Source organism: Gouania willdenowi, unplaced genomic scaffold, assembly GCF_900634775.1.
Source record: "Gouania willdenowi unplaced genomic scaffold, fGouWil2.1 scaffold_355_arrow_ctg1, whole genome shotgun sequence".
NCBI classification, from domain to species: Eukaryota; Metazoa; Chordata; class Actinopteri; order Blenniiformes; family Gobiesocidae; genus Gouania; species Gouania willdenowi.
In genome coordinates, this window is record NW_021145117.1 from 1 (window position 1) to 24104 (window position 24104).

The 24104-nt window shown below is 41.7% G+C and overlaps 1 protein-coding gene across 2 annotated transcripts in view; it reads left to right on the forward strand.

Moving 5' to 3' along the window:
- Positions 1–1750: 1750 nt before the first annotated feature.
- The window catches only part of LOC114459835 (ras GTPase-activating-like protein IQGAP3), a 36993-nt gene continuing 14639 nt past the window's right edge, over positions 1751–24104 (forward strand). For both annotated transcript variants that reach the window (XM_028441989.1, XM_028441990.1), the window contains exons 1-13: positions 1751–1925; positions 2025–2101; positions 4104–4171; positions 4268–4381; positions 4457–4620; positions 4696–4765; positions 4839–5002; positions 7055–7215; positions 7278–7393; positions 7463–7617; positions 19270–19360; positions 20017–20172; positions 20274–20416. In XM_028441989.1, the coding sequence (XP_028297790.1) occupies positions 1902–1925; positions 2025–2101; positions 4104–4171; positions 4268–4381; positions 4457–4620; positions 4696–4765; positions 4839–5002; positions 7055–7215; positions 7278–7393; positions 7463–7617; positions 19270–19360; positions 20017–20172; positions 20274–20416 (1503 nt within the window). In that variant the 5' untranslated portion in view covers positions 1751–1901. The remainder of the gene's footprint in view (positions 1926–2024; positions 2102–4103; positions 4172–4267; positions 4382–4456; positions 4621–4695; positions 4766–4838; positions 5003–7054; positions 7216–7277; positions 7394–7462; positions 7618–19269; positions 19361–20016; positions 20173–20273; positions 20417–24104) is intronic.

The following is a 24104-nucleotide window of genomic DNA, read 5'->3' on the forward strand; positions in this document are numbered from 1 at the left end:
AGAGAAAGGAGGAGTTTGGCTTGGGAGGACGATAAACGACTGGGTTGTTGTTGTGTGACATTGCTGTGTAATGTTGTTTCTGTGTAACATGTAGGGGTGAGTAATGGCAAGGATGTTGCAATGCGATACATATCACGATACAATATTATCACGATATATAGCAATGTTCAACCCAGTTTATATCAAAATGAAATGCAGAGATGAAAAATCAAGTTGCTGTATATGTTCATCAGAAGATATTGATCATTCAGAGGACAAAGTGAGTCAAAACTATTTGCTTCGAAGCATCCTAATTATTATTATTATTATTATTATTATAATATCTACGGCGCCATCTACAGGAGTGGAGCTGCGGAATTGGTACTATTTTCAAGGTTTTTATGTAGGAACAGGAGCTGGTCAACATGCCCAGTAGAGTTAGGCTGCTCCGCTGAGAAGTGAAAATGTCTCCAGCAGTAGAAAACACACATCCACGAAAATGTGAAAAATATTGATTAAATATCAGAAAAAAAATAGATTTAAAAACATAAATAAAATTGATTTAAAATCGGCTCCCCAAAAATCGCGATATATTGTGAAATTTAATTTTTTTCACACCCCTAATAACATTGTTGTTGTGTAACAATTTTTTTGTGTAATGTTGATGCTTTGTAAGGTTGTGGCTGTGTCACGTTGTTGCTGTGATGTTTTTGTGTGACGTTGTGGCTGTGTAACTTTGTTGCTGTGTAATGTTGCTCTGTACTGTTGTAGCTGTGTAAAATTGTTGTTGTGTAAAGTTGTGGCAGTTTGACGTTTTTGCTGTGTGATGTCGTTGCTGTTTAACGTCGTTTTTGTGTGACATTGTTGCTGTTTAAAGTTGCTTTGTAACATTGTTGCTATGACATTGTTGCCGTGTAACGTTGCCGTGTCACATTGTTGCTGTGTAACATTGTTGTAACGTTGTTTTTGTGTAACGTTGTGTAATGTGGTTTTTGTGTGACATTGTTGCTGTGTAATGTTGTTTTTGAGTCATTGTTGCTGCGTAACGTTGTTGTGTAATGTCGTTTTTGTGTGACACTGTTGCTGTGTAACGTTGTTTTTGAGTCATTGTTGCTGTGTGACATTGTTGCTGTGTAATGTTGTTTTTGTGTGACATTGTTGCTGTGTAACATTTTTGAGTCATTGTTGCTGTGTGACGTTGTTGCTGTGTAACGTCGTTTTTGTGTGACATTGTTGCTGTGTAATATTGTTTTTGTGTCATTGTTGCTGTGTAACGTTGTTTTTGTGTGACATTGTTGCTGTGTAACATTGTTTTTGTGTCATTGTTGCTGTGTAACGTTGTTGTTGTGTAATGTCATTTTTGTGACATTGTTGCTGTGTAACATTGTTGCTGTGTAACATTGTTTTTGTCATTGTTGCTGTGTAAAGTTGTTGCTGTTTAATGTCGCTTTGTGACATTGTTGCTGTGTAACGTTGTTGCTGTGTAACATTGTCATTGTGACATTGTTGCTGTGTAACGTCGGTTTTGTGTGTGACATTGTTGCTGTGTAACATTGTTTTTGTTGTTGTGTAATGTCGGTTTTGTGTGTGACATTGTTGCTGTGTAACGTTTTTTGTTGTTGTGTAATGTCGTTTTTGTGACATTGTTGCTGTGTAATGTTGTTTTTGTCATTGTTGCTGTGTAACATTGTTTTTGTGTCATTGTTGCTGTGTAACATTGTTTTTGTGTCATTGTTGCTGTGTAACGTTGTTGTTGTGTAATGTCGTTTTGTGTGACATTGTTGCTGTGTAACATTTTTGTTGTGTAGCGTTGTTGCTGTGTAACGTTGTTGCTGTGTGACATTGCTGCTGTGTAACATTGTTGCTAGGCGGCCGGCCTTGACTTTCGACACACTGACAACATCAACCATTGGAGGGCGGCCATGACGATGCTGGGATTCCCTTTGGTCGGTCTGCTCTCTGATTGGACAGCACTCATCAGCTGATCACCTCAGTTGTTGTTGGTGTTTGTTGTCATTGCAACACTTGTTATCATTTGTTAACAGATTTTCCACCCAGAGACCACAGACGTCTACGATAAGAAGAACATGCCCAGAGTCATTTACTGTCTTCATGCTCTCAGGTCTGTACCTGTCTGTCTGTCTACCTGTGTCTGTACCTGTACTTGTCTGTCTGTAGCTGTAAGTGAAGAACAATTGTTTCTGTCAAATATCACCAGCTGCTGCGCTAAAATGACACAGCCCACTGTCTCCAAATACTCGCTTCTGATTGGTCAATCCCACACATGGGGGAGCAGGGAGGGGAGGGGCCATTTCTAAGAGCATGAATCAGTTTTGCTACAGACGTCTCACAAAATGTGTTGTAAAACTTAAGCAGTAGTTTGTGCATCTGTAGCGGTAGATTGTAGAAGTTGTAACTGGAGAGTTGTGGTTGTAAACCATCATTTACGCAAGTAATTAAAAAACATGTGAATAAATGTTGGATTACAAGTTTGCAGCTGTAACCTTATGTGTAAATATCAGTCTATACATTTTTTCCCATCATTTGTGACATTAAAATTATTTCACGTGTGGATTTTTTATACACAAGCTCACATTCTACAAGCTCTCACATTTTGCAACATATCTACCTTCATAGTATCTGTACCTGTCTGTAGCATAACTGTCAAGTTTTAGATTTGAAAATAAGGGAAAGTTTCTGGCGCCCACTACCAGTCGTCCCACCCCCAACCAAGCTCCAGCATCTCTTATATTTTAATATACAGTAGGTGTACAATAAATCTAAAATACCCACTTATCAACCACTTATTAAATACAATAATGTGATTATAATCTGGTAAGATGACCTTTATTAACATTAAAATGCTGTAAACATTCCTACTAGAGCTGGTGATATGGACCAAAACTCATATCTCAATATATTTTATCAAAATGGTGAAATATGATATAAATCTAGATAATTTTATTAATTAAAGTTTGACCAGAAAAACAATTCTGGGTTAAATTTGCCACAAAATGCTACACAGGCTCATTTATTAACAAACAGTATGTATGTGTCAATATGTGACACTTATTAATCATCTAACTGAGCTTTACATGTTGTTCTGAGAAGTAAAAGCAGTGACTCTTAAAACTAGTATTTTGATTCATAATAAGATATATGAAATATTATAGTTTTCTATATCACCAAAATAGAAAACTCGATGCATCTTGAATCTCGATATATCGTCCAGCCCTAATTCCTAAATTATAAAACAGCCTAAATAAAAACATAAATGTGTTTATGAAGCACATGTGTTTATTTAATATACTTACAGTTTATAAACAAATCAACACGTATATTTACTGTTAATTTAACGTTGTTTGTCTTTAAGTTAGACATTAACATTTTATTATATATTATATTTTATTATAATTTCTCATACTCACTCATGTGGTTCTCTGGTATTCACTAATGACTTATTAAACACATTTATTACAGACTTTACATTATTTAACACTTTATAAACAGTGTATATTTGTGGAGCTTGTGATTGGATGATTTTTCATGGTGACTTACGTGGTTCCTTCTGCTGTGGTAGACGTTAAAATATCAGTTATTAATCTAACAGAACGTGTAACTGTGTCACATCCTGATGGTCTTTATGAAGATAAACTCTGTTATATTTTATAACATATTTACACCAGTTCTTAGTTTTTATCACCAGAACGTCTTCATTCATCATCTCTGTTCTGAGTTATTTCTGGGTTTGTTGCTGATGTCAGCACTAATCTCGCGAGAACTGTCACTCAGGTCATTTCAGGTGGAAGTTCTCGTGAGGCTAGTGACAGCGTTCAGTTTAGTAAGACATCTTTTAATTATTATTACATTAAAATACGGGATATTTACGGGAAAATAATAATACGGGAAGATGACGGGAAAGAGGAATAAAATATGGGAGTTTCACGGCCAAAACAGGAAACTTGACAGTTATGGTCTGTACCTGTACCGGCTTGTAACTGTACGTGTCTGTAACTATACGTGTTTATACCTGTCTGTCTGTACGTGTTCAACCATAAAATACAGTGTGAACAAAGTCACAGTGTGCGTATCTTTCCAGTCACTAACTGTGTGTCTGTTGTCAGTCTGTATTTGTACAGACTGGGTCTGGCTCCACAGATTCAGGATCTTTATGGAAAGGTTCAGTTCACAGGTGAGTCAGTGAGTGTCAGTTACTGTCTGATTAATATGTGCTCACACTGTGTGTGTGTGTGTGCGTGTGCGCGTGCGTGACTGTGTGTGTGTGTAGATGAGCAGATCACACACACTGAGGCAGAGTTGGATAAATATGGGATTCAGATGCCAGCCTTTAATCAGATTGGAGGGATTCTGACCAATGAGCTGTCAGCAGAGCAGGCAGCAGGTAAGGAGAGCAGCTCTGCTTGCTGATTGGCTGACTGAAGGTGTCCTGAGTCACTGCTATTGGTTGTTTGCTCAGTGAGCCACGCCCTGGCTCAGGTGGACCAGGCTGTTGAGGCTGAGGATGAAGATGCTCTGCTGTGTGCGCTGCTGCTGCCATGTTTGTGTCTCACTGATGTGTGTGAGGACAACAGGTGTTTTTACCTGCATCAGCTGATGGAGCAGAGCAGGGGCGGAGCACAGGTGTGTGTGTGTGTGTCCGTGTGCGTACTAACATGTAGGGTCTGGTTCTGACCTCTGACCTTCTGCTGACCTCAGGTCCTGTGCTCTGCTGATCTACAGAGGGGCGTCGCCCTCGGTAACCAGGAAGCTAAGAGAGTCACAGGAAGTGGGTCATCATAGCGTGATCACCTGAAGTGTGTGTGTAAGTGTGTTAACGTGTATCTGTGTGTGTGTGTCAGTGCGTTCAGCCCTTCACGCCCTGAATGCTGCACTGCGTGATGACGACCCCGATGTGACACTGAGGTGCCTGATGACCTCTGACCTCGAGCTGATGGAGGTTGTTGCAGGTGCTCACAGGTTCTACCATCAGGAGCTGCAGCTGCTGCAGGATGCCTCTCAACAGGTGAGTCACCTGACCTTCACCTGTGGTCACCTGACCTCTACCCAGGGTTGGAGTCAATTACATTTATCAGTAACAAGTATATGTTTTCAATTACTTCAATTTACCCCAATGCTGCCTCTACCTGTGGTCACCTGACCTGTGTTCAGTACAGGGTTTCCCCCAATGCTTTATAGGCCTGGTGAGCCGCCAGGCTTTTTTTGCACTCTTACCGGGAGCTCAGCGCTCTTACTGGATATTTTATATGTTCAAGGCAAGGCAAGGCAAATTTATTTGTATAGCGCATTTCATACACAAGGCAACTCAATAGGGATGTAACGATTCACTCAACTCCCGATACGATTCGATTCACGATACTGGGTTCACGATACGATTCTCTCACGATTTATTTTACAAAATGGGACTGTAGACAAATTTTTTTTTTGGGAAAAAACTAGAAAATACTGTATTATTTTCCTTTTATTTTTCATTGTCAAAAGAATTCCTTGGTAAACAATTCAAAACAATGCAATTTAACTAAAAATAAATCTTGAATGAAATAAATAAAGGAATAATAGAAATGAAAATGAAGCCTATTTAAATTCTGTTCTATAATAAACAATGCAAAACTGCATAATAGTTCTTTTTTTTAAAAAAAAAGTGCAACTGAAAATGTATTTTGTGCCTTAACAATTGGACTTTAAAAAAAAAAAACCGTGATTGCACTGATTGACGTCATATTTGTTTGGACCAGCAGAGGGCGCTGGTAACACAGTGATCAGTTGGCATGCAGATATCTTGCAGTGAAGAAGAGAAGCTATGCTAGCAGACAGAGCTAATAGAAAAACATGACTTTTACAGATATTCAAGTAATATTACAGATATTCTTTCGGTGCTAAAGGGGTAATGAATCATTTATTAACATATTTAAGAGTAGAAGGTGGCCAGAAAGAAAGTATTAGCAGACTCCGCCCGCCGCCTACACTTGTGGATAGCGCCCTCTGCTGGTTAAAAAAGTACTGCGATTCAATTTTCAGAAATTCGATATCAACCGTGATACCTATGAATCGATTTTTAACTGCCTTACGATTAATCGTTACATCCCTACAACTCAATGTGCTTTACATGATAAAACATTCAATTGTTTAAAATCAATAAGAACATTTAAAATTATCAGTAAAATCAATTAAAATCATCAGTAAAATCAATTAAAATCATCAGTAAAATCATCATGACATCAACAACATGACCAAAAATCTCTCTCTCAATCATATGCAGTAGAGAAAAAAAGTTCCTTTAACTTTGATCTAAAAATGTTAACATTGGATGCTGACTTCAGCTCTGATGGCAGTTTGTTCCACTTCTTTGCAGCATAACAACTAAAAGCAGCATCACCATGGTTACTGTAAGCTCTGGGCTCCATTATCTGACCTGTGTCCATAGATCTGAGAGACCTGCTGGGTTCATACCTGACTAACAAGGTGTAAAACCAGGAAACTCAGAGGCTTCAGTGATTGACAGCCTAAAACATGAAAAACATGAAAGCTATTATTTATTTTCATAATAGATATTTCATTTTAGTCAGTGTACTGTATTCACAGACAAAGCTGGTCCCATTAGACAGTAATGTAAATGTTGTGATTATTACACCAGAATATCCAATTAGTAATACTCTCAGTAATGAATGATTAAATCATCAAGTCTGATCTGGTTTAATTATAGTAAATTAGTGAGATATTTACCAACCATAACTTTATGTAGCTCATTATCAGATATTTAATAAACTAGATTCGGCAGCAATCAAAACACTATTGTAGTTATTTTTGCTTTTCATGTTGTTGTTTTTTTTTTTAGGAAATAAATGAATTATATATAATAACACTAATGGAGTGACCCAAATGTACAAACATCTTTCATAAAATATCAGCCCATGAGCTCTTTGATTCAGCAGCTATTGTAGTTTTTTTAATGTGTAAATGTTATTACTGAAGCAGATTCTAGTGATGGTGTATATCATTTAATTTCTTAAATTCTTAAGTAAGTTTCCTGGGGGAAACCCTGTGTGCTGTCCTACAGGGGGAGCTACAGCATGATCAGCTGTTTGTTGCCATGGAGATGCTGACAGCTGTCACTCACATCAATCAGGCCCTAGGGGTGGGGCTTCTGCTACAGTTCCAGTCCTCATTGGTCAGTCCCTTAGCAGGACTCTCTGATGTCAACCCAGCCCTGATGGACAGGTAACAAACACTCCAATCTCCATGGCAACAGAACAACCAATGATTTCCCTAATGTTGATCAGATACTTCAAGCATCTGATTGGTGAAAGAAAGCAAAGGGGCGGGGCCTGGCTGACCTGGAATCAACTGCAGGAAGGAATCAACAGGATCAACCAATGGGCAGAGGAGGATTTGCAGCGTGAGTACAAACAAACAAACACCAGGCCTGTGATGGACTCTGTGCTGACATGTGATTGGTTGTCCTCAGAGCTGCTGTGGGTGAGCTCAGTAAATGAGGCAGTGATTGGTGGAGATGTGCAGTGTCTGTGTGATGCTCTGAGCTCTGTGATTGGTCACATGGTCCCTGACAACGGCAGCAGATACATGAGGTTCCTGATCAGAGAGAAGAACCACCGAGCACAGGTACCGTCATTACTAGGCTAACACGCTGCTGTATTGGCCACATTCCAACCATTTAATCATTTTCTAAGAAAAATCCAGACAAAGGCTGTGTCACCAAATAGGCTACACCCTATTGGCTGATGGTGGCAAAAGTACTCGTCTTCAGTACTCAAGTAAAAGTATAGATACTTGAATAAAAAATGACTCTGGTAAAAGTATTGACGTTGCTCCCTTACTTGAGTAAAAGTGAAAAAGTACATGCTACTAAGTAAAATAAAGGCCCTTCAATAATTAGACAGGGTTGTTAGGCCGGGCCTACTGGACTCAAAACGCCACTCACCACCTTCTTCTTCTTTTTGTTGTGTACACTACTTAAAACCGCGACTCTTCTATTATTTGTGAATGGATCAGGCTGAAATTTGGTAGTTATAGTCTATGGATGTGTACGTATCGACGCTCGGAGATTGATTTCATCATTTATTTCTGAGTCAAATATTACGATGGTTGGTGATACAGAATCATTGGCACATACTAATATATAAATGGGGCCCATTACCCCGTACGTGTCACGGGAGCGCCTGGGGCCCCATTTTTCAAATGATTACTCGTACGTTAATGCTCGTTGAATCGGGCTGTAATTTGACAGGATATTCTATGAGTGGATGTCAAGAGCCTTTTTTGAAAGGGGACGAGGGGACGAGGGCTGTTTCTGATTTAGACCCACAACAGTTGCTCTGCATTGATCAAGTCCACGCTGAGACGGGAATGTATTAAAAAAAACATATTTAATAAAGGAAAACATAAAGGATAAATACAACGACCCTCTTCCTGAAAAGGGGTGACGTTCTGAACCCTGAAAGAGTAAAGCAATATATTTTATAGCTAATGAAGAGGAAGGGTGTGAAGGAAGGAAGGATTTTTGATGGAAAATGACTGCCTCTACAGAGCTCTGCTTATCAGAGTTTTGTTGAGACCTTGAGCAAAGACTGGTTTTTGCTGGCACTGTGAATACTGTCTGTACTGCTAATTTAACATGACTCAGCAAAGGAGCAACGTCTCTTTTCAAAAGTACAGCGAATAATACAGTCATCGTGTATAAACACATGACAAATTGTACACATGAACACACATTTGATGATATGATGACTAAAATAATTATTGCCATAACAATGGAAACAAGGTAAATCTGTTAGATTTGAACACATGGAGAATTTAGCACTCATTATAGATAACATTAGTAAACTGGAGCATTCGGAGAGTGAAGACCTCCGTCAAGTCCAGCACAAGTACCAGACGGGTCATACACACAATGCACTCCCGACCACTACTACATTACCATAAGCCACTGTGCTTAAATCAGAATCAGAAATGTTTTAATGGCCAAGTACAGTTTTTAGGACAGTACAAGGAATTTGTCTTGGTAGTTGGTGCACAAAACAAACAACAAAGAAAAACAAAGAACAAAGAAACAACCCAGCAACAATAATAATAATAATGATAAATAAAGGATAGATAGAGAATAAAGGATAAATAGGATAAATATATATATATATATATATATATATATATATATATATATATATATATATATATATATATATATATATATACAGTGCAGCAGATAATGTCATCATGGAGGTGGTGATTGGGTGGTGGTGGGGGGGGGGTGTTCAGTGGGTGACTGGAGGTGTGTTCATGTGGATGGTGGCAGAGGGAAAGAAGCTGTTTTTGTGTCTGGAGGTTCTGGTCCTGATGGACCTAAACCTCCTTCCAGAAGGGAGAGATTGAAACAGTTTATGACCGGGGTGGGAGGAGTCAGCCACAATCTTTCCTGCACGCCTCAGAATCCTGTAGGCATGAAGTTCCGGGAGGGAGGACAGATTGCAGCCGATGATCTTCTCTACTGAGTGGATGATACGCTGCAGTCTGGCCTTGTCCTTGGCCGTAGCTGCAGCATACCAGATGGTGATGGAGGAGCAGAGGATGGACTGGATGATGGAGCTGTAGAAGTTCACCATCATCTTTGTTGGCAGACTGAACTTCTTCAGCTGCCGCAGGAAGTACATCCTCTGCTGAGCTTTTTTGATGAGGGAGCTGATGTTCAGCTCCCACTTGAGGTCCTGAGTGATGATGGTCCCCAGGAAGCAGAAGTACTCCACAGAGCTCACTGTAGAGTCTCCCAGGGTGAGGGGGGTGAGGGGGGCTGGGTTCTTCCTGAAGTCTGCTATCATCTCCACTATCTTTAAAGCGTTGAGCTCCAGGTTGTTCTGGCTGCACCAGGACACCAGCCGGTCTGTCTCCCACCTGTAGTCAGACTCGTCTCCATCAGAGATGAGACCGATGATGGTCGTGTCGTCTGCAAACTTCAGGAGTTTGACTGACTGGTGAGAGGAGGTGCAGCTGTTGTTGTACAGGGAGAAGATCAGAGGAGAAAGAACACAGCCCTGAGGAGATCCAGTGCTGATGGTCCGGGGATCAGAGATGGTTTTTCCCAGCTTCACGTGCTGCTTCCTGTCAGACAGGAAGTCTGTGATCCACCTGCAGGTGGAGTCTGGCACGTTCAGCTGGGAAAGCTTGTCCTGAAGGAGAGCTGGGATTATAGTGTTGAAAGCAGAGCTGAAGTCCACAAACAGGATCCTGGCGTAGGAGCCTGGGGAGTCCAGGTGCTGGAGGATGAAGTGGAGAGCCAGGTTTACAGCATCGTCTACAGACCTGTTGGATCTGTAGGCTAACTGCAGGGGGTCCAGGTGGGGGTCAGTGATGTCCTTGATGTGGGAGAGCATGAGGCGTTCAAAGGACTTCATGACCACAGATGTCAGAGCGACGGGTCTGTAGTCATTAAGTCCTGTGATCCTCAGCTTTTTAGGGACAGGAACGATGGTGGAGGCCTTAAAACAGGCTGGTACGGTGCATGTCTCCAGTGAGGTGTTAAAAATGTCTGTGAACACTGGAGACAGCTGATCAGCACAGTGCTTTAAGGTGGAAGGAGAGCAGGCCCAGGCACAGCTCCTATTTTCTCATTTTTGGTAAGCCAGAACATCACCAAAATGTAATCACCTGTTCATTGTCCCATTATCAACATTTACTGACAATTTCATCCAAATTTTTTCATCACTTTTGAAGTTTTCTTGCTCACAGACAAACGCAGGATAAAACATAACCTTCCGCTCTGCACTTTGTGCTTAGCTGAGGTTAATAAAACGTGTCAAGAAAAAAATGCAAATGCTCAATAAACCCAGAGCAGCTTTGAGTTTGACATTTTTTCAAACTTGAAAATGTTAACCATAAAACGAAGGGACCTGCCTGCACCTTTTTATGTATTGGCATCATTTTCAAAGGTCTTAAAAGCAATGAGCTCATTTTTAAAATGTAAGGAGTAGAAAGTAGATATTTGAAGGCACACTGCAGACTTTTTGACCTAAAGAGTTGACCCATATGAGTTATTTTAAATGATTCCTCAGGCCAATATACAGTGCATGACAGTATCAATGTTCCGATTGGGGCTTCCCTCTTGAAATACCGACCATGTAAGTTTGGAGAGATGGATCGTCTTTGGCCAGGTCATGTGACCTGGAGAACGTATCACGTTACGGCAGTCACGTGACCACAGGCTCGGATATACTCATTGGGCTAAAAGGCTTTTGCTAGTATTTTTCCACCTGTTTGACTCCTGGTCATGGCCGAGGCCAGCAAAACGTTTAAAACTGCTTCTGTGGAGGATAAAAAAAGCCGCCGAGACCCGGACCCCTCCGCCGACCTGCCTTCTGCCCGGTGCCTTACACCACCCTGCGCACGCCGGGTTGCCCGTCCCCCGTCTGCCCGACCCCGGCTGCCGTGCCGACCTCCGGTGAAGGGGGCCGTTGATGGTGGCGAGGCCAGAGAGTGGGGGAGTGCCACCAACGTGGCGAGCGGTGGGTGGCGGCTGCTGTGCGAGCTTTGCCCCACTTCGCACCCCAGCCCGATCGACCCAGCCCTCCCAATTCTTTTCCCGAAGTTACAGGTCAACTACTGTCTGCATACACAATCAAAAGACAAGGGAGGCTGGCCTGACTGACTATTGATTTTTGTGACAGTGCTGCGGCGCTTGTGGCCACTAGGAGAGCTTGACGTGAAAGTTACAGGTCTACTGCCCCTAGTGGCCAAAAGTTAGTGTGCCTTTAAAGGGGACATATCATGCTAAATCCACTTTTTTAGCCCTTAAATGCATTTTGTTGTATATTTAGAGTGTTTAGAAGTACAGAAAAGTTCAAATTAGTCTCTTCAGGTGCTCCGTTGATATCTTTATATTCTGTTTTGGTCATATTTTTCAATCTGTTTCGATTTTTCTATTCTCTATTACGTTTTTTGAACAATAACGTCACAGTATTTGCAGCAGAACTGCCAAATTAGGACATCGACTCCAGGCCCAACACTTCGAGCAATCCGCCATTTTTATTTCTCGCTTTTATTTTGTAGTCCAAGCTCCAGGATGCAGAAGTTACGAGAGGATAAGTCAAAATGTTGGGTTGTTGGATGTAGTAACCCACACACTTCATTACACCGTCTCCCAGCATCAGAACCTTTTCAAAGTGTCTGGTTGAGTTTTATTTTTTATAGAAATGTACCACATCTGTGGGTAAGGTCATTTTTGTGTGTGTGAAACACTTCAATGATGACTGCTTCATCAACCTCCACCAGTATAAAGAAGGATTTACAGAAAGACTTTGTCTGATTGAGGGTTCAATTCCTTCTATCTTTGGAGACGATGAACAGAGCACTTCGGTAAGCTGTAAATAATGCTAAAAAGTGTGATGATAAGACGTCCCTGTCATTGTTTTGTTAGCATTAGCAGTTGCACCGTCTTCATATGTTAGCGCTGTGTGCTCGTTTTAGATCCTTGATGATATGGCCTACGTGATTTAATTTAAGTCTAAAGTTTTCATTAGTCATTTCATTTTGCCGTTTTTGTTTCCGAAAAGACTGGATTAAAATGCATTTTGTGACGTTAGCTTGGCGCTAGCGTTAGCTCGGTGCTTGTGTTAGCTCACTTGTTAGGGTTCTGCAGGTTCATCATCTTCATTTTCATCTCGCTCCACTGGGTCAGACTCTGGCTGGAACATGTAAGGCTGGATGGACAAGTCTAACGTTGTTGACATTGTGTAAATAACGTGTGAATAAACTTTTTCTGCGCCGCTACATAGCCATATCTCTTCTATCAAACTACAAAAATGGCCGAGCAGGGTGGAGTTGAACCTGGAGAGGGGGCGGGGTATGAAGTGTCTCATTTGCATTTAAAGAGACCGCACCAAAACGAGTTGCTCTTAGAAGCACATCAGAAAAGGGGTAGAAAAGGGGTGGAGCTATAATAATGAGGAATTCAGACCCAAGCATTGCAGTTCTGCTTTATATAGACCACAACTGTATGATTTATATGTAAAAAGAAAGGATTTAAAACCATGATATGTCCGCTTTAAGTAAAGTACAGATACAAGAAGAAAGTACTTAAGTAGAGTAATTTTTAGTATTTGTTCTTTGTTACTTGTCACCTCTATTGGCTGATGACGATGTCCTTCAGGCAACTCGGCCAATCAGAATGGGCAGTTAGGAGGGCTGATGATTGGTTTAACAGAGATTTCTGTGTTTCAACTGATGAGTTTCCATCTCCACACTAAGTCTCCTCCTCACTGCTCCACATCTGCATATCGGTCCATTTACAGCGTTTTATGGTCAGTTTTTACTGGAACCAGACTGATATTGCGCTACATCTGTTCTTACCGTGAACTACTGTGGAATGATCACAGCGAGTCTAAACTGTGAGTCAGAATACGGATACGAATATGGAATATCCCAATGTGGTGATTTGACAACTTTATTCTGTTTATTGTTTGTTTTTATTATAAACTGGCTGATTGTTACTGTATCCAGGCTGCTGCAGCGCTCTCTTTCTCTGACAACATTTATCCATGTTGTTGCCATGATGAGGGTGTATGTGACAAAATGACAGATCAGAATGATTCAGTGGGAGAGCACTCAAATTTGTGTCTAATGCAGTGCTTCTCAAAAGGGGGTACGTGTACCATGAGTAGTACGCAACGGCACTAGAGAGAGAGAAACAAAGTAACCGGATATGATAAAAACTACATAAATAAATCTATGTATTCAGGCTCCACTAAATCAGTGTTTTTCCAACCCTGGGGTTGAGACCCCATGTGAGGGGGTTGCCTGATATTTCAGAAAAATAAAATAGATTTTTGAAATGTTTAAATAAATTTTTTTTTTTTTTTTTTAATTAAAACCACACACTATCTAGTTTTTCTATACTTTCCCTAAAATATACATTTAGTTCAACTAAACTGAACTAGAAATGACAATTGTATTTTGCACATATATATATATATATATATATATATACTGTATATATCCCGGTCAATAAACAGCTACGCCCTGCCAGTAATCAGATACCCTGCAGGAATAATAAGCTGGCCAAAGGATGAGATACAGACCACAGATGTTAAGACACAAAAGCTCCTAACCATGCATGTAGGGTTCCACCCCAAATCCAGCACCCTGAGACTGTACGCGAGCCATAAGGAAGGAGGCCGAGATCTAGTGAGTGTGAGAGCCACTATCAGAATCAGAATCATCTTTATTCGCCAAGTGTATGTTGTACACACGAGGAATTTGACTCGGTCAACTGTGCTCTCTCCAATAGTGAAAACAAAAATTTTTCAACAATAAACAATCAGCTAGAAAAGATGATAATAAGTATAAACATAAGTATAAATATAAACAGTAGTTAGACTAGAATGTGCAAATAACAAGATGATAATAATAATAATAATACTATAAAAAATAATTAAATAGATACAAAATAAAAATTAAAAAATAAGATAAAAGAAGGAAAATAATAGAAAAGAAAGATAATAATAAAATATAATAATAAAAGGAAAATAGTGCAGTAGAGCATTGATAAGTAGTGCAGTAGAACATTTAAATTAAAGGTATGTCCATGAACATTCTCAGTGTCAGATTGATCCAAGGTTGTTATGTTTGGTTCCAGGGTTTTTTCACAGAAACAGGACTGACACTCTTTGACTGTTTAGTGTTGATCACAGTGACAGCCTGGGGGAAGAAACTGTTTTTATGGCGGGTTGTTTTGGCGTACAGTGATCTGTAGCGTCTGCCAGAGGGGAGGAGTTTAAACAGATTGTGTGCAGGGTGGGAGGGGTCTGCAGTGATGCTACCTGCCCGTTTCCTGACCCTGGACAGGTATAAGTCTTGGATGGAGGGCAGATCAACACCAATGATCTTTTCTACAGTCCTGACTATCCTTTGTAGTCTGTGTCTGTCTAGTTTGGTTGAAGATCCAAACCAGACAGTGATGGAGGTGCACAGAACAGACTGAATGATGGAGGTGTAGAACATGATCAGCAGCTCCTGGGGCAGGTTGAACTTCCTCAGCTGACGCAGGAAGTACATCCTCTGCTGTGCCTTTTTCCTGGTTGAGTCTATGTGGGAGGTCCACTTCAGGTCCTGTGAGATCGTGGATCCCAAGAACCTGAAGGAGTCCACGGTAGCCAATTCCCTATTTAAAATGGTAAGGGGGGGGAGTGGGGTGGGGGATTTCTTCTGAAGTCCACTGTCATCTCCACGGTCTTGAACGGGTTCAGTTCCAGGTGGTTCTGACTGCACCAAAGAGCCAGCTGTTCCACCTCCCGTCTGAAGGCAGACTCGTCCCCGTCCCGGATGAGACCGATGACGGTGGTGTCATCTGCAAACTTCAGGAGTTTCACAGAGGGGTCCCCTGAGGTGCAGTCATTGGTGTAGAGGGAGAATAGCAGTGGGGAGAGAACACACCCCTGGGGGGCGCCAGTGCTGAGTGACCGGGTGCCAGATGTGATGCTTCCCAGCCTTACTTGCTGCTTCCTGTCAGTCAGGAAGTTGGTGATCCACTGACAGGTGGAGGCCGGCACTGTGAGCTGGGTGAGTTTCTGGTGAAGGATGTCCGGGATGATGGTGTTGAATGCAGAGCTGAAATCCACAAACAGGATCCTAGCGTAGGTCCAGGATGAAACATCCAAGATCCATAAGTACATCAAGGACAAGGCTCCAACAGACTCCAATGACGTGCTCAGTGAATGTCTCAGACAATGGGGAACAGAAGATGAGGTGCTGGAGGTTCCGTCATAGGAGGACAAGCCCCTACATGGGATGTACCACCGAAACATAACTGAAGTGGTGGATATCAGGAAATCCTACCAATGTCTAGACAGAGCTGGACTAAAGGACAGCACAGAGACACTCATCATGGCTGCACAGGAGCTTGCCTTGAGCACCAGAGCAATAGAGGCCCAGATCTATCACACCAGACAAGACCCCAGGTGTAGACTGTGCAAAGAGGCCAATGAGACAATCCAGCACATAACTGCAGGGTGTAAGATGCTGGCAGGGAAAGCTTACATGGAGCGCCATAACCAAGTGGCTGGTATAGTGTACAGGAACATCTGTGCAGAGTATGGGCTGGAAACCCCAAGGTCAAAGTGGGAAACACCACCAAAGGTGGTAGAGAATGACCGAGCCAAGATCCTGTGGGACTTCCAGATACAGACGGACAGAATGGTAATGGAGAACCAACCGGACATTGTGGCGGTGGACAAAGAGCAGAGGAAAGCCGTTGTGGTTGTCATAGCAACACCGAGTGACTGCAACATCAGGAAAAAAGAACACGAGAAACTAGAGAAATACCAGGGGCTCAGAGAAGAGTTGGAGAAAACCTGGAGGGTGAAGGCATCAGTGGTTTGGGGTTTAATGAAACCCATAAAAATATGGGGTTTTATAATGTTTAATTTAGTAAGTAAGTAAGTAATATTTATTTATATAGCACCTTTTACAGACAGAAGTCACAAAGTGCTTCACAGTACATACAGTGCATACAATACAAATTGCAGTTACAGTCACAAGAATATGATGGTCATAAAACAACCCTTTATCACTGGAATTTAAAATGCTTTCTGAAACAAATAGGTTTTCAGTTGGCTCTTAAAAGCATCAACGGAATCAAGCAAACGCAAGGAAAACGGAAGATCGTTCCAGAGCGTTGGCGCGACCGCCTGGAAGGAACGATCTCCTCTGTTCTTGTAACGGGTACGGGGGACCATGAGCAGGTTCTGATCTTGAGACCTCAGCCTCCGGGAGGGGGTATAAGGACACAACAAGTCTCTAATGTAGGAGGGAGCCTGACCATGCAAGGCTCTGAAGGTCAGCACCAGAATTTTAAAATTGAAACGAAAAGTGACTGGGAGCCAATGAAGGGCTTTTAGAATGGGAGTAATATGGGCCCTTCTGTTTGAGCGAGTCAGTAACCTCGCCGCAGAGTTTTGTACCTGCTGAAGACGAGACAGCGCCTTTTTGTTTAGACAAGAAAATAAGCTGTTACAATAGTCTAAACGGGAAGACACAAAGGCGTGGATAATAATCTCAAGATCATCTCTGGACACAAGTGAACGTAGTTTAGAGATTTTCCTCAGTTGGTAAAAACAGTTCCTTGTCAGCAGTTTAGAGTGGTGCTCTAATGACATTGCTTTGTCAAAGATAATGCCAATATTTCTAAGGCTTGTTTTAGCAGACAAACTCAGGTCGCCCAAATACTGGTGAATCCCTGGGATTGCGTCATCAGGGGCAAACACCAGCACCTCCGTTTTGTCTGGGTTCAGTTGTAGGGAATTTGCACCGAGCCATTATTTAACTTGCGCAAGACATTTCAGCAGAGAGCTTAATTTCTGGATCTCAGAGGGCTTAAAAGAGCAGTAAAGCTGAATATCATCTGCAAACAAATGGTAGGAGGAAACATCAAAGGTCTGGATCATTTTCCCTAATGGAAGGATATAGAGTAAAAACAAAATCGGGCCCAAAACAGAGCCCTGGGGAACCCCACACAGCAAATCAGCAGGGTCAGACAGGAACTCATTTGCATAGACACTAAAACTCCTCCCCGACAAATACGAGGAGAACCACTCCAAGACTGGTCCAGACATTCCAACCAGGTCACGCAGTCTTGTCAACATGGTTTGATGATTCACAGTGTCAAATGCTGACGAGAGATCTAACAACACAAGAACAGCACATTTTCCAGAGTCCGCGGACATCATAATATCACTGGACACTTTAAGCAGGGCGGTTTCCGTGGAGTGATTCTTACGGAAACCGGACTGAAAAGTGTCGAAAATGTTGTTTCTCCAAGAAGGGTACCAACTGATCAGAGACCACCTTCTCCAACACTTTGGACAAAAACGGAAGTTTAGAAATGGGCCTGAAGTTTTTTAAATCTGCTGGGTCCAGATTGGGCTTTTTGAGAAGTGGTTCTACAGTTGCGTGTTTGAAAGAACTGGGGAAAACACCAGTTGACAGGGAAAGGTTGATCAGATCGGTAACCCAGGGGCCAATGACATCAAAGACTTTTACAAAAAATCTACAGGGCAGAACATCAGACACACAGAAAGAGGGCTTCATTTTGGTTACCATAGATGAGACATCGGCCTGTTGTAACACAGGCTAAAAGAGGACCACTCGTGGGAAACAAGCTCAACAGCACCAGGTGTGCGGAACGAGAGCAAAGGAAGATTATCATTGATATCCTGGAGTTGATCGATAAAATAGTTTAGGAAATCATTGCTGTCAGCTTTACAGAACACAGGTGTAAGAGGAGCAGCAGGACATACAATAGAGTTGATGGTATCAAACAATACTTGAGGTTTTTTCTTGTTCAAAGTGATCAGCTGACGAAAGTAGTCAGATCTGGCATTTTTTATAATTTCGTTTAGATGCAACCTATGAACCGCAAGTTTGGAAGACTTCCACAGATGCTCAGTTTTTCGACATAGTCTCTTCAAATCACGAATACCATCACTAATCCAGGGACTCGGTGCTTTGCGAGTCACCAGGTTGGATTTGACAGGTGCAACCAGATCCATAATGAACTCACAATGGCTATTAAAGCTGTGGATGAGACTGTCTACATCATTACATTGCAAGAACAGTTCCGAGTAGAACATAGCAGAAAATGTTGCTGTTGTGTTCTCTGTGATGATCCGCCTCTGTGACCAAATAAAACACAGCAGTAAAGAAAAGAATAAGAATAATAAAAAGAATAGTAAAGAATGATAATCACACTGAATATTACCAGAAACTCTCAAAAACAACAACAAAAACATGCAAAACAAGAGAAAAATATACTGAATAATAAAAAGAACAGACAAATAACAAAATACACAAAATGACACAAAAAAAACATACACTAAGAGAGAAAAATATGTATTACTACCAGCAACACACAAAACAACAACAAAATGAGAAAAAAGTACACAAGATCTCTACAAAATACACAAAAATAACAGAGAAACATACAAAACAACATGAGAAACCACCAAAATAAGACCAACAATACACAAAATCACACCAAAAACACCTAAAATGATGAAAGAAATGATCTTTATTAGTTGATGAACTCATAATACAAAGGTCAATGTTGGTCCCTCATCAGGAGGTAGATGACTGTAAATGATGAAAACTATAAAATAAATATATTCAGGAGGCATTAGGTGGATTCAGATAAAAGAGAAAGGGGAATTAAAACACCACTGAGTGATCAATAAAGATGTATGGCAATGGTCACATGGTATCCTTCTGTCCAATCAGGTTAGCGGTGACCCAGCAGCTGAGCTGTGGTTGGCTGACATACAGGAGGCCGTGAAACGGGCCAATCAGGAGCGTCAGAGCGCCATCAAGTGTGAGTGAACAGTGTCATCATCACGTTATAAACAGTTATGATTATTATTAACAAAAATAACAATTAAAATAACTAATAATAACTATAATTATTATTTTATAATAATAACTATAATAATAATCTATGAAAGCAAAGAAGGTCTGTGTGCGTGTTTTGTGTGGAGCGAATTTCTCTCCGACGCCGTGTTTGTTGGACCTGAAACTTTATGAACGTATGTGTCTGTTAATTTTGTCATTTTCAAATGTTTATTTTAATTTTATTTCAGCTTGACGGCACATTCAAGTTCACCCAGATTTGAAACCTATTCAGCTTTTGACCTAATTATTATTATTAATAATAATAATAACAATAATAATTATTATGATAATTATCTCCTTTCATAGACACTCAAAGATCTTTACGTTGCATTATTCTTTTACTCCACACACAGTGGGGGCAAGCTACTGCTGTAACCACAGCTGCCCTGGGACAGACTGATGAAAGCGAGGCTGTCATAGTGACACATAGGCCCCTCCCACCACCAACACACACACACACTAGGGCTGGGCAATATATTGAGTTTTTTATTTTCACTTTATTCACTTTTATTTACTTTACACTTTAACTGCTTTGGGGTCATCTCTCTCTCTCTGTGTGTGTGTGTGTGTGTGTGTCAGTGTCTCTCTCTCTAGCTGCTGTGAATCAGGCTGTGAAGGAGAACAACGTCAGCCAGACTCTCAGGGTGTTGAAGCTTCCTGATCTTGGACTGAAAAGAGTTTATTCACAGTGTGCAAAAAGATACCAGGAGGAGCTGCTGCAGCTCAGAGGATCAGGTAACACACACACACGCACTCACACACTCCTACATGTTCACTTCATAATTGGACGCTAAAGGAGGGACAATCCCTCACCACCAGCTTGTGTGTGTGTGTAGTTGATAACCACAGTCCGTGGGTGGCCGTGCGTCTCCACGACGACTCTCTGTTCTACTTTAACCTGAACAAACTGGAGGGAGAGTGGGAGGAGCCTCAGAACTTCATCCATAACAGTGTGTTTCTGCAGAGACAGCAGATCCAGGTGAGAGTGAACCACACACACACGGCTTTGGGTAACCCTTTAGGAGTTGGTTGAACAGACAGTGCACTGATTGTATGAAGGTGGAAGGTTAGAAATGTATGGTCTGATTATTCCCACATGACTAATGTGTGTTTACTGACGGTATCGTGGTTGATTTTATATAACATTCTACATACTGCAGCTTTAACGGTTGCAAACATTTGTGATTAAAAAAGCCTGAAGTGATGAGCACAGAATGAAAAAGCTTTTTATTCAGTGATCAATATATGATTCATTCATTTTCAATCTTCTCTGCTTTATATATACTAGTACAGTGCCCGTCAGAAGTATGCATTCATGTGGGAGCATAAGGGGTATAATTGCGTATTGTTTTATCTTTCAGTTGTCTTTTTGTGCATTTTTTGTATAAATATTGTTTATATTTTGTTTTATTTTACTCATTTAGTATAGTTTTATTATAAATACTGTGTGTCTCTCTCCATCCATCTCCTCCGTCTTGCACATAATCCGTCGCAGGTTGTTAAGAGAGACACTGAAGTACCATGAAAAATAAACATTTTGCAACACCAAAGTCACAACTCTCTAAACAGCTCTGTGTGAGTTCAGTATTTTCATCCCGGTGTAGTGCACGTACGTGCATCAGCCGTGTGTGTATTTGTTTACATTGTAGAGCATCTTTCTTAGCACATAGAATAATATAAGAAAGACTCACCCTTGCGCAGAAAAAACAATCATAGTGGAGCCGTGTTGTGGACCCATTATTATTATTATTATTATTATAATTACTTCAACCACTGCTTGTTACAGAAAAACGCTAAAACCTTTTGCAAATATATCTCGAGTCACTGTCAATCTTTACTTCATACAAAACTACAGTACGCCAGTTAAGTCAACTATTCATCAGCATGTATGTCTATACTGTACACCCCCTCGACCAACAGAGAAAGTCCAGTGCCACCACTGGATAAGTTTGTGTAGAGCCCTGATTATAATAAAGATGATGATACGAATATAATAGTATTAGCGAAAATAGTAATAGTAATAATAGTTATGGTTATAATAATAGTATTAATAATAATAGTAATAATAGCAATAACAAAGTAATATAATAAGAATCTAATAACAATAATACGATAAAAGCATTAAAAAAATAAATTAAATAATGATATGGTAATATGATGATAATATAGCAATGTTAATAATACAATGACAATACCAGTAACTATAATAAAAATATTAATAATTAAAAAGGAGTTTAAAAATATAATGGTCATTAGAATTATGCCAATAACATTAATACAGTACTAGTACAATTATATAATAATAATAATCATAATAATAACAAAATAACAAAGATAATCCAGTAACTGTATTACAATAATAAAAACAATAATAAACATAAAATATTAAGGTAATATCAATAATAATAATAATAATAATACAATGAGAACACCAGTAACTATAAGATAAAAGAATAATATAAGAATAACAATAACAACAATACAGTAGTAGTACAATTAGATAGAGATACAATATTAATAGTGAAAGTAGTAATAGTAATGGTTATAAATATAATAAATAAGAATATAAGAATAGAAATAACAATAATAAAGTAGTAGTACAATTAGATAGGGATATAATATTAAAGAGGACATATCGTGGTTTTAAATCCTTCCTTTTTACATATAAATCATACAGTTATGGTCTATATAAAGCGGAACTGCAATGCTTGTGTCTGAATTCCTCATTATTATAGCTCCACCCCTTTTCTACCCCTTTTCTGATGTGCTTCGAAGAGCAACTCGTTTTGGTGCGGTCTCTTTAAATGCAAATGAGACACTTCATACCCCGCCCCCTCTTCAGGTGACACTCAGTTCAACTCCACCCTGCTCTGCCATTTTTGTAGTTTGATAGAAGAGATACGGTTAGGTAGGTGAGGGTTGGAACGTAGACCGACCTGTAAATCGAGAGCTTCACTTTTTGGCTCAGCTCCCTTTTTACAATGACGGACTGGTGCAGACTCCGCATCACTGCAGACGCCGCACCAATCCGCCCGTCGATCTCTCGCTCCATCCTTCCCTCACTCGTGAACAAGACCCCGAGGTACTTGAACTCCTCCACCTGGGGCAGAACCTCATCTCCAACCCGGAGAAGGCACTCCACCTTTTTCCGGTCGAGAACCATGGACTCGGATTTGGAGGTGCCGATTCTCATTCCGGCCGCTTCACACTCGGCTGCGAACCGATCCAGTGAGAGTTGAAGGTCACGGTATGTTGGAGCCAACAGGACCACATCATCTGCAAAAAGCAGTGATGCAATACTGAGGCCCCCGAACTGGACGCCCTCAATGCCCTGACTGTTCCTAGAATTTCTGTCCATAAAAGTTATGAACAGAATCGGTGACAAAGGGCAGCCCTGGCGGAGTCCAACCCTCACCGGAAACGATTTCGACTTACTGCCGACAATGCGGACCAGACTCTGACTCCGGTCATGAAGGGAACGGACAGCTCCTATCAGGAGGTTCAATACCCCATACTCCCGGAGGACCCCCCACAGGAGTCCCCGAGGGACACGGTCAAATGCCTTTTCCAGGTCCACAAAACACATGTGGACTGGTTGGGCAAATTCCCATGACCCCTCAAGGGCCCTGCTGAGGGTGTAGAGCTGGTCCACAGTTCCACGGCCAGGACGAAAACCACATTGCTCCTCCTGAATCTGAGGTTCAACTATCCGGCGGACCCTCCTCTCCGGTACCACTGAATAGAACTTACCGGGGAGGCTGAGGAGTGTGATCCCTCTATAATTGGAACACACCCTCCGGTCCCCCTTCTTAAAAAGGGGGACCACCACCCCGGTCTGCCAATCCAGAGGCACTGCCCCCGATGTCCACGCGATGTTGCAGAGTCGTGTCAGCCATGACAGCCCCACAACATCCAGGGCCTTGAGGGACTCCGGGTGGATCTCATCCACCCCCGGAGCCCTGCCACCGAGGAGCTTTTTAACCACCTCGGCAACCTCAGCCCCAGAGTTAGGAGAGCCCACTCTCGGGTCCCTGGGCCCTGCTTTCTGATTGGAAGTCGTGTCGGTGGGATTGAGGAGGTCTTCGAAGTATTCCCCCCACCGATCCACAACGTCTCGAGTCGAGGTCAGCAGCGCACCATCCGCACCATACATAGTGTTGACGGTGCACTGCTTCCCCCTCCTGAGACGCCGGATGGTGGTCCAGAATCTCTTCGAAGCCGTCCGGAAGTCGTTCTCCATGGCCTCACCAAACTCCTCCCATGTCCGGGCTTTTGCCTCGGCGACCGCCGTGGCTGCACTCCGCTTGGCCCGTCGGTACCTGTCTGCTGCCTCCGGAGTCCCACAGGCCAAAATGGCCCGGTAGGACTCCTTCTTCATCTTGACGGCATCCCTCACCCCCGGTGTCCACCAACGGGTTCGGGTATTGCCGCCACGACAGGCACCGACTACCTTGCGGCCACAGCACCGATCAGCCGCCTCAGCAAAAGAAGCACGGAACATGGCCCACTCGGACTCGATGTCCCCCGCCTCCTCCGAGACATGGTTGAAGTTTTCCCGGAGGTGGGAGTTGAAGCTCCTTCTGACGGGAGACTCTGCCAGGCGTTCCCAGCAGACTCTCACTATACGTTTGGGTCTGCCAGGTCTAACCGGCATCCTCCCCCGCCAT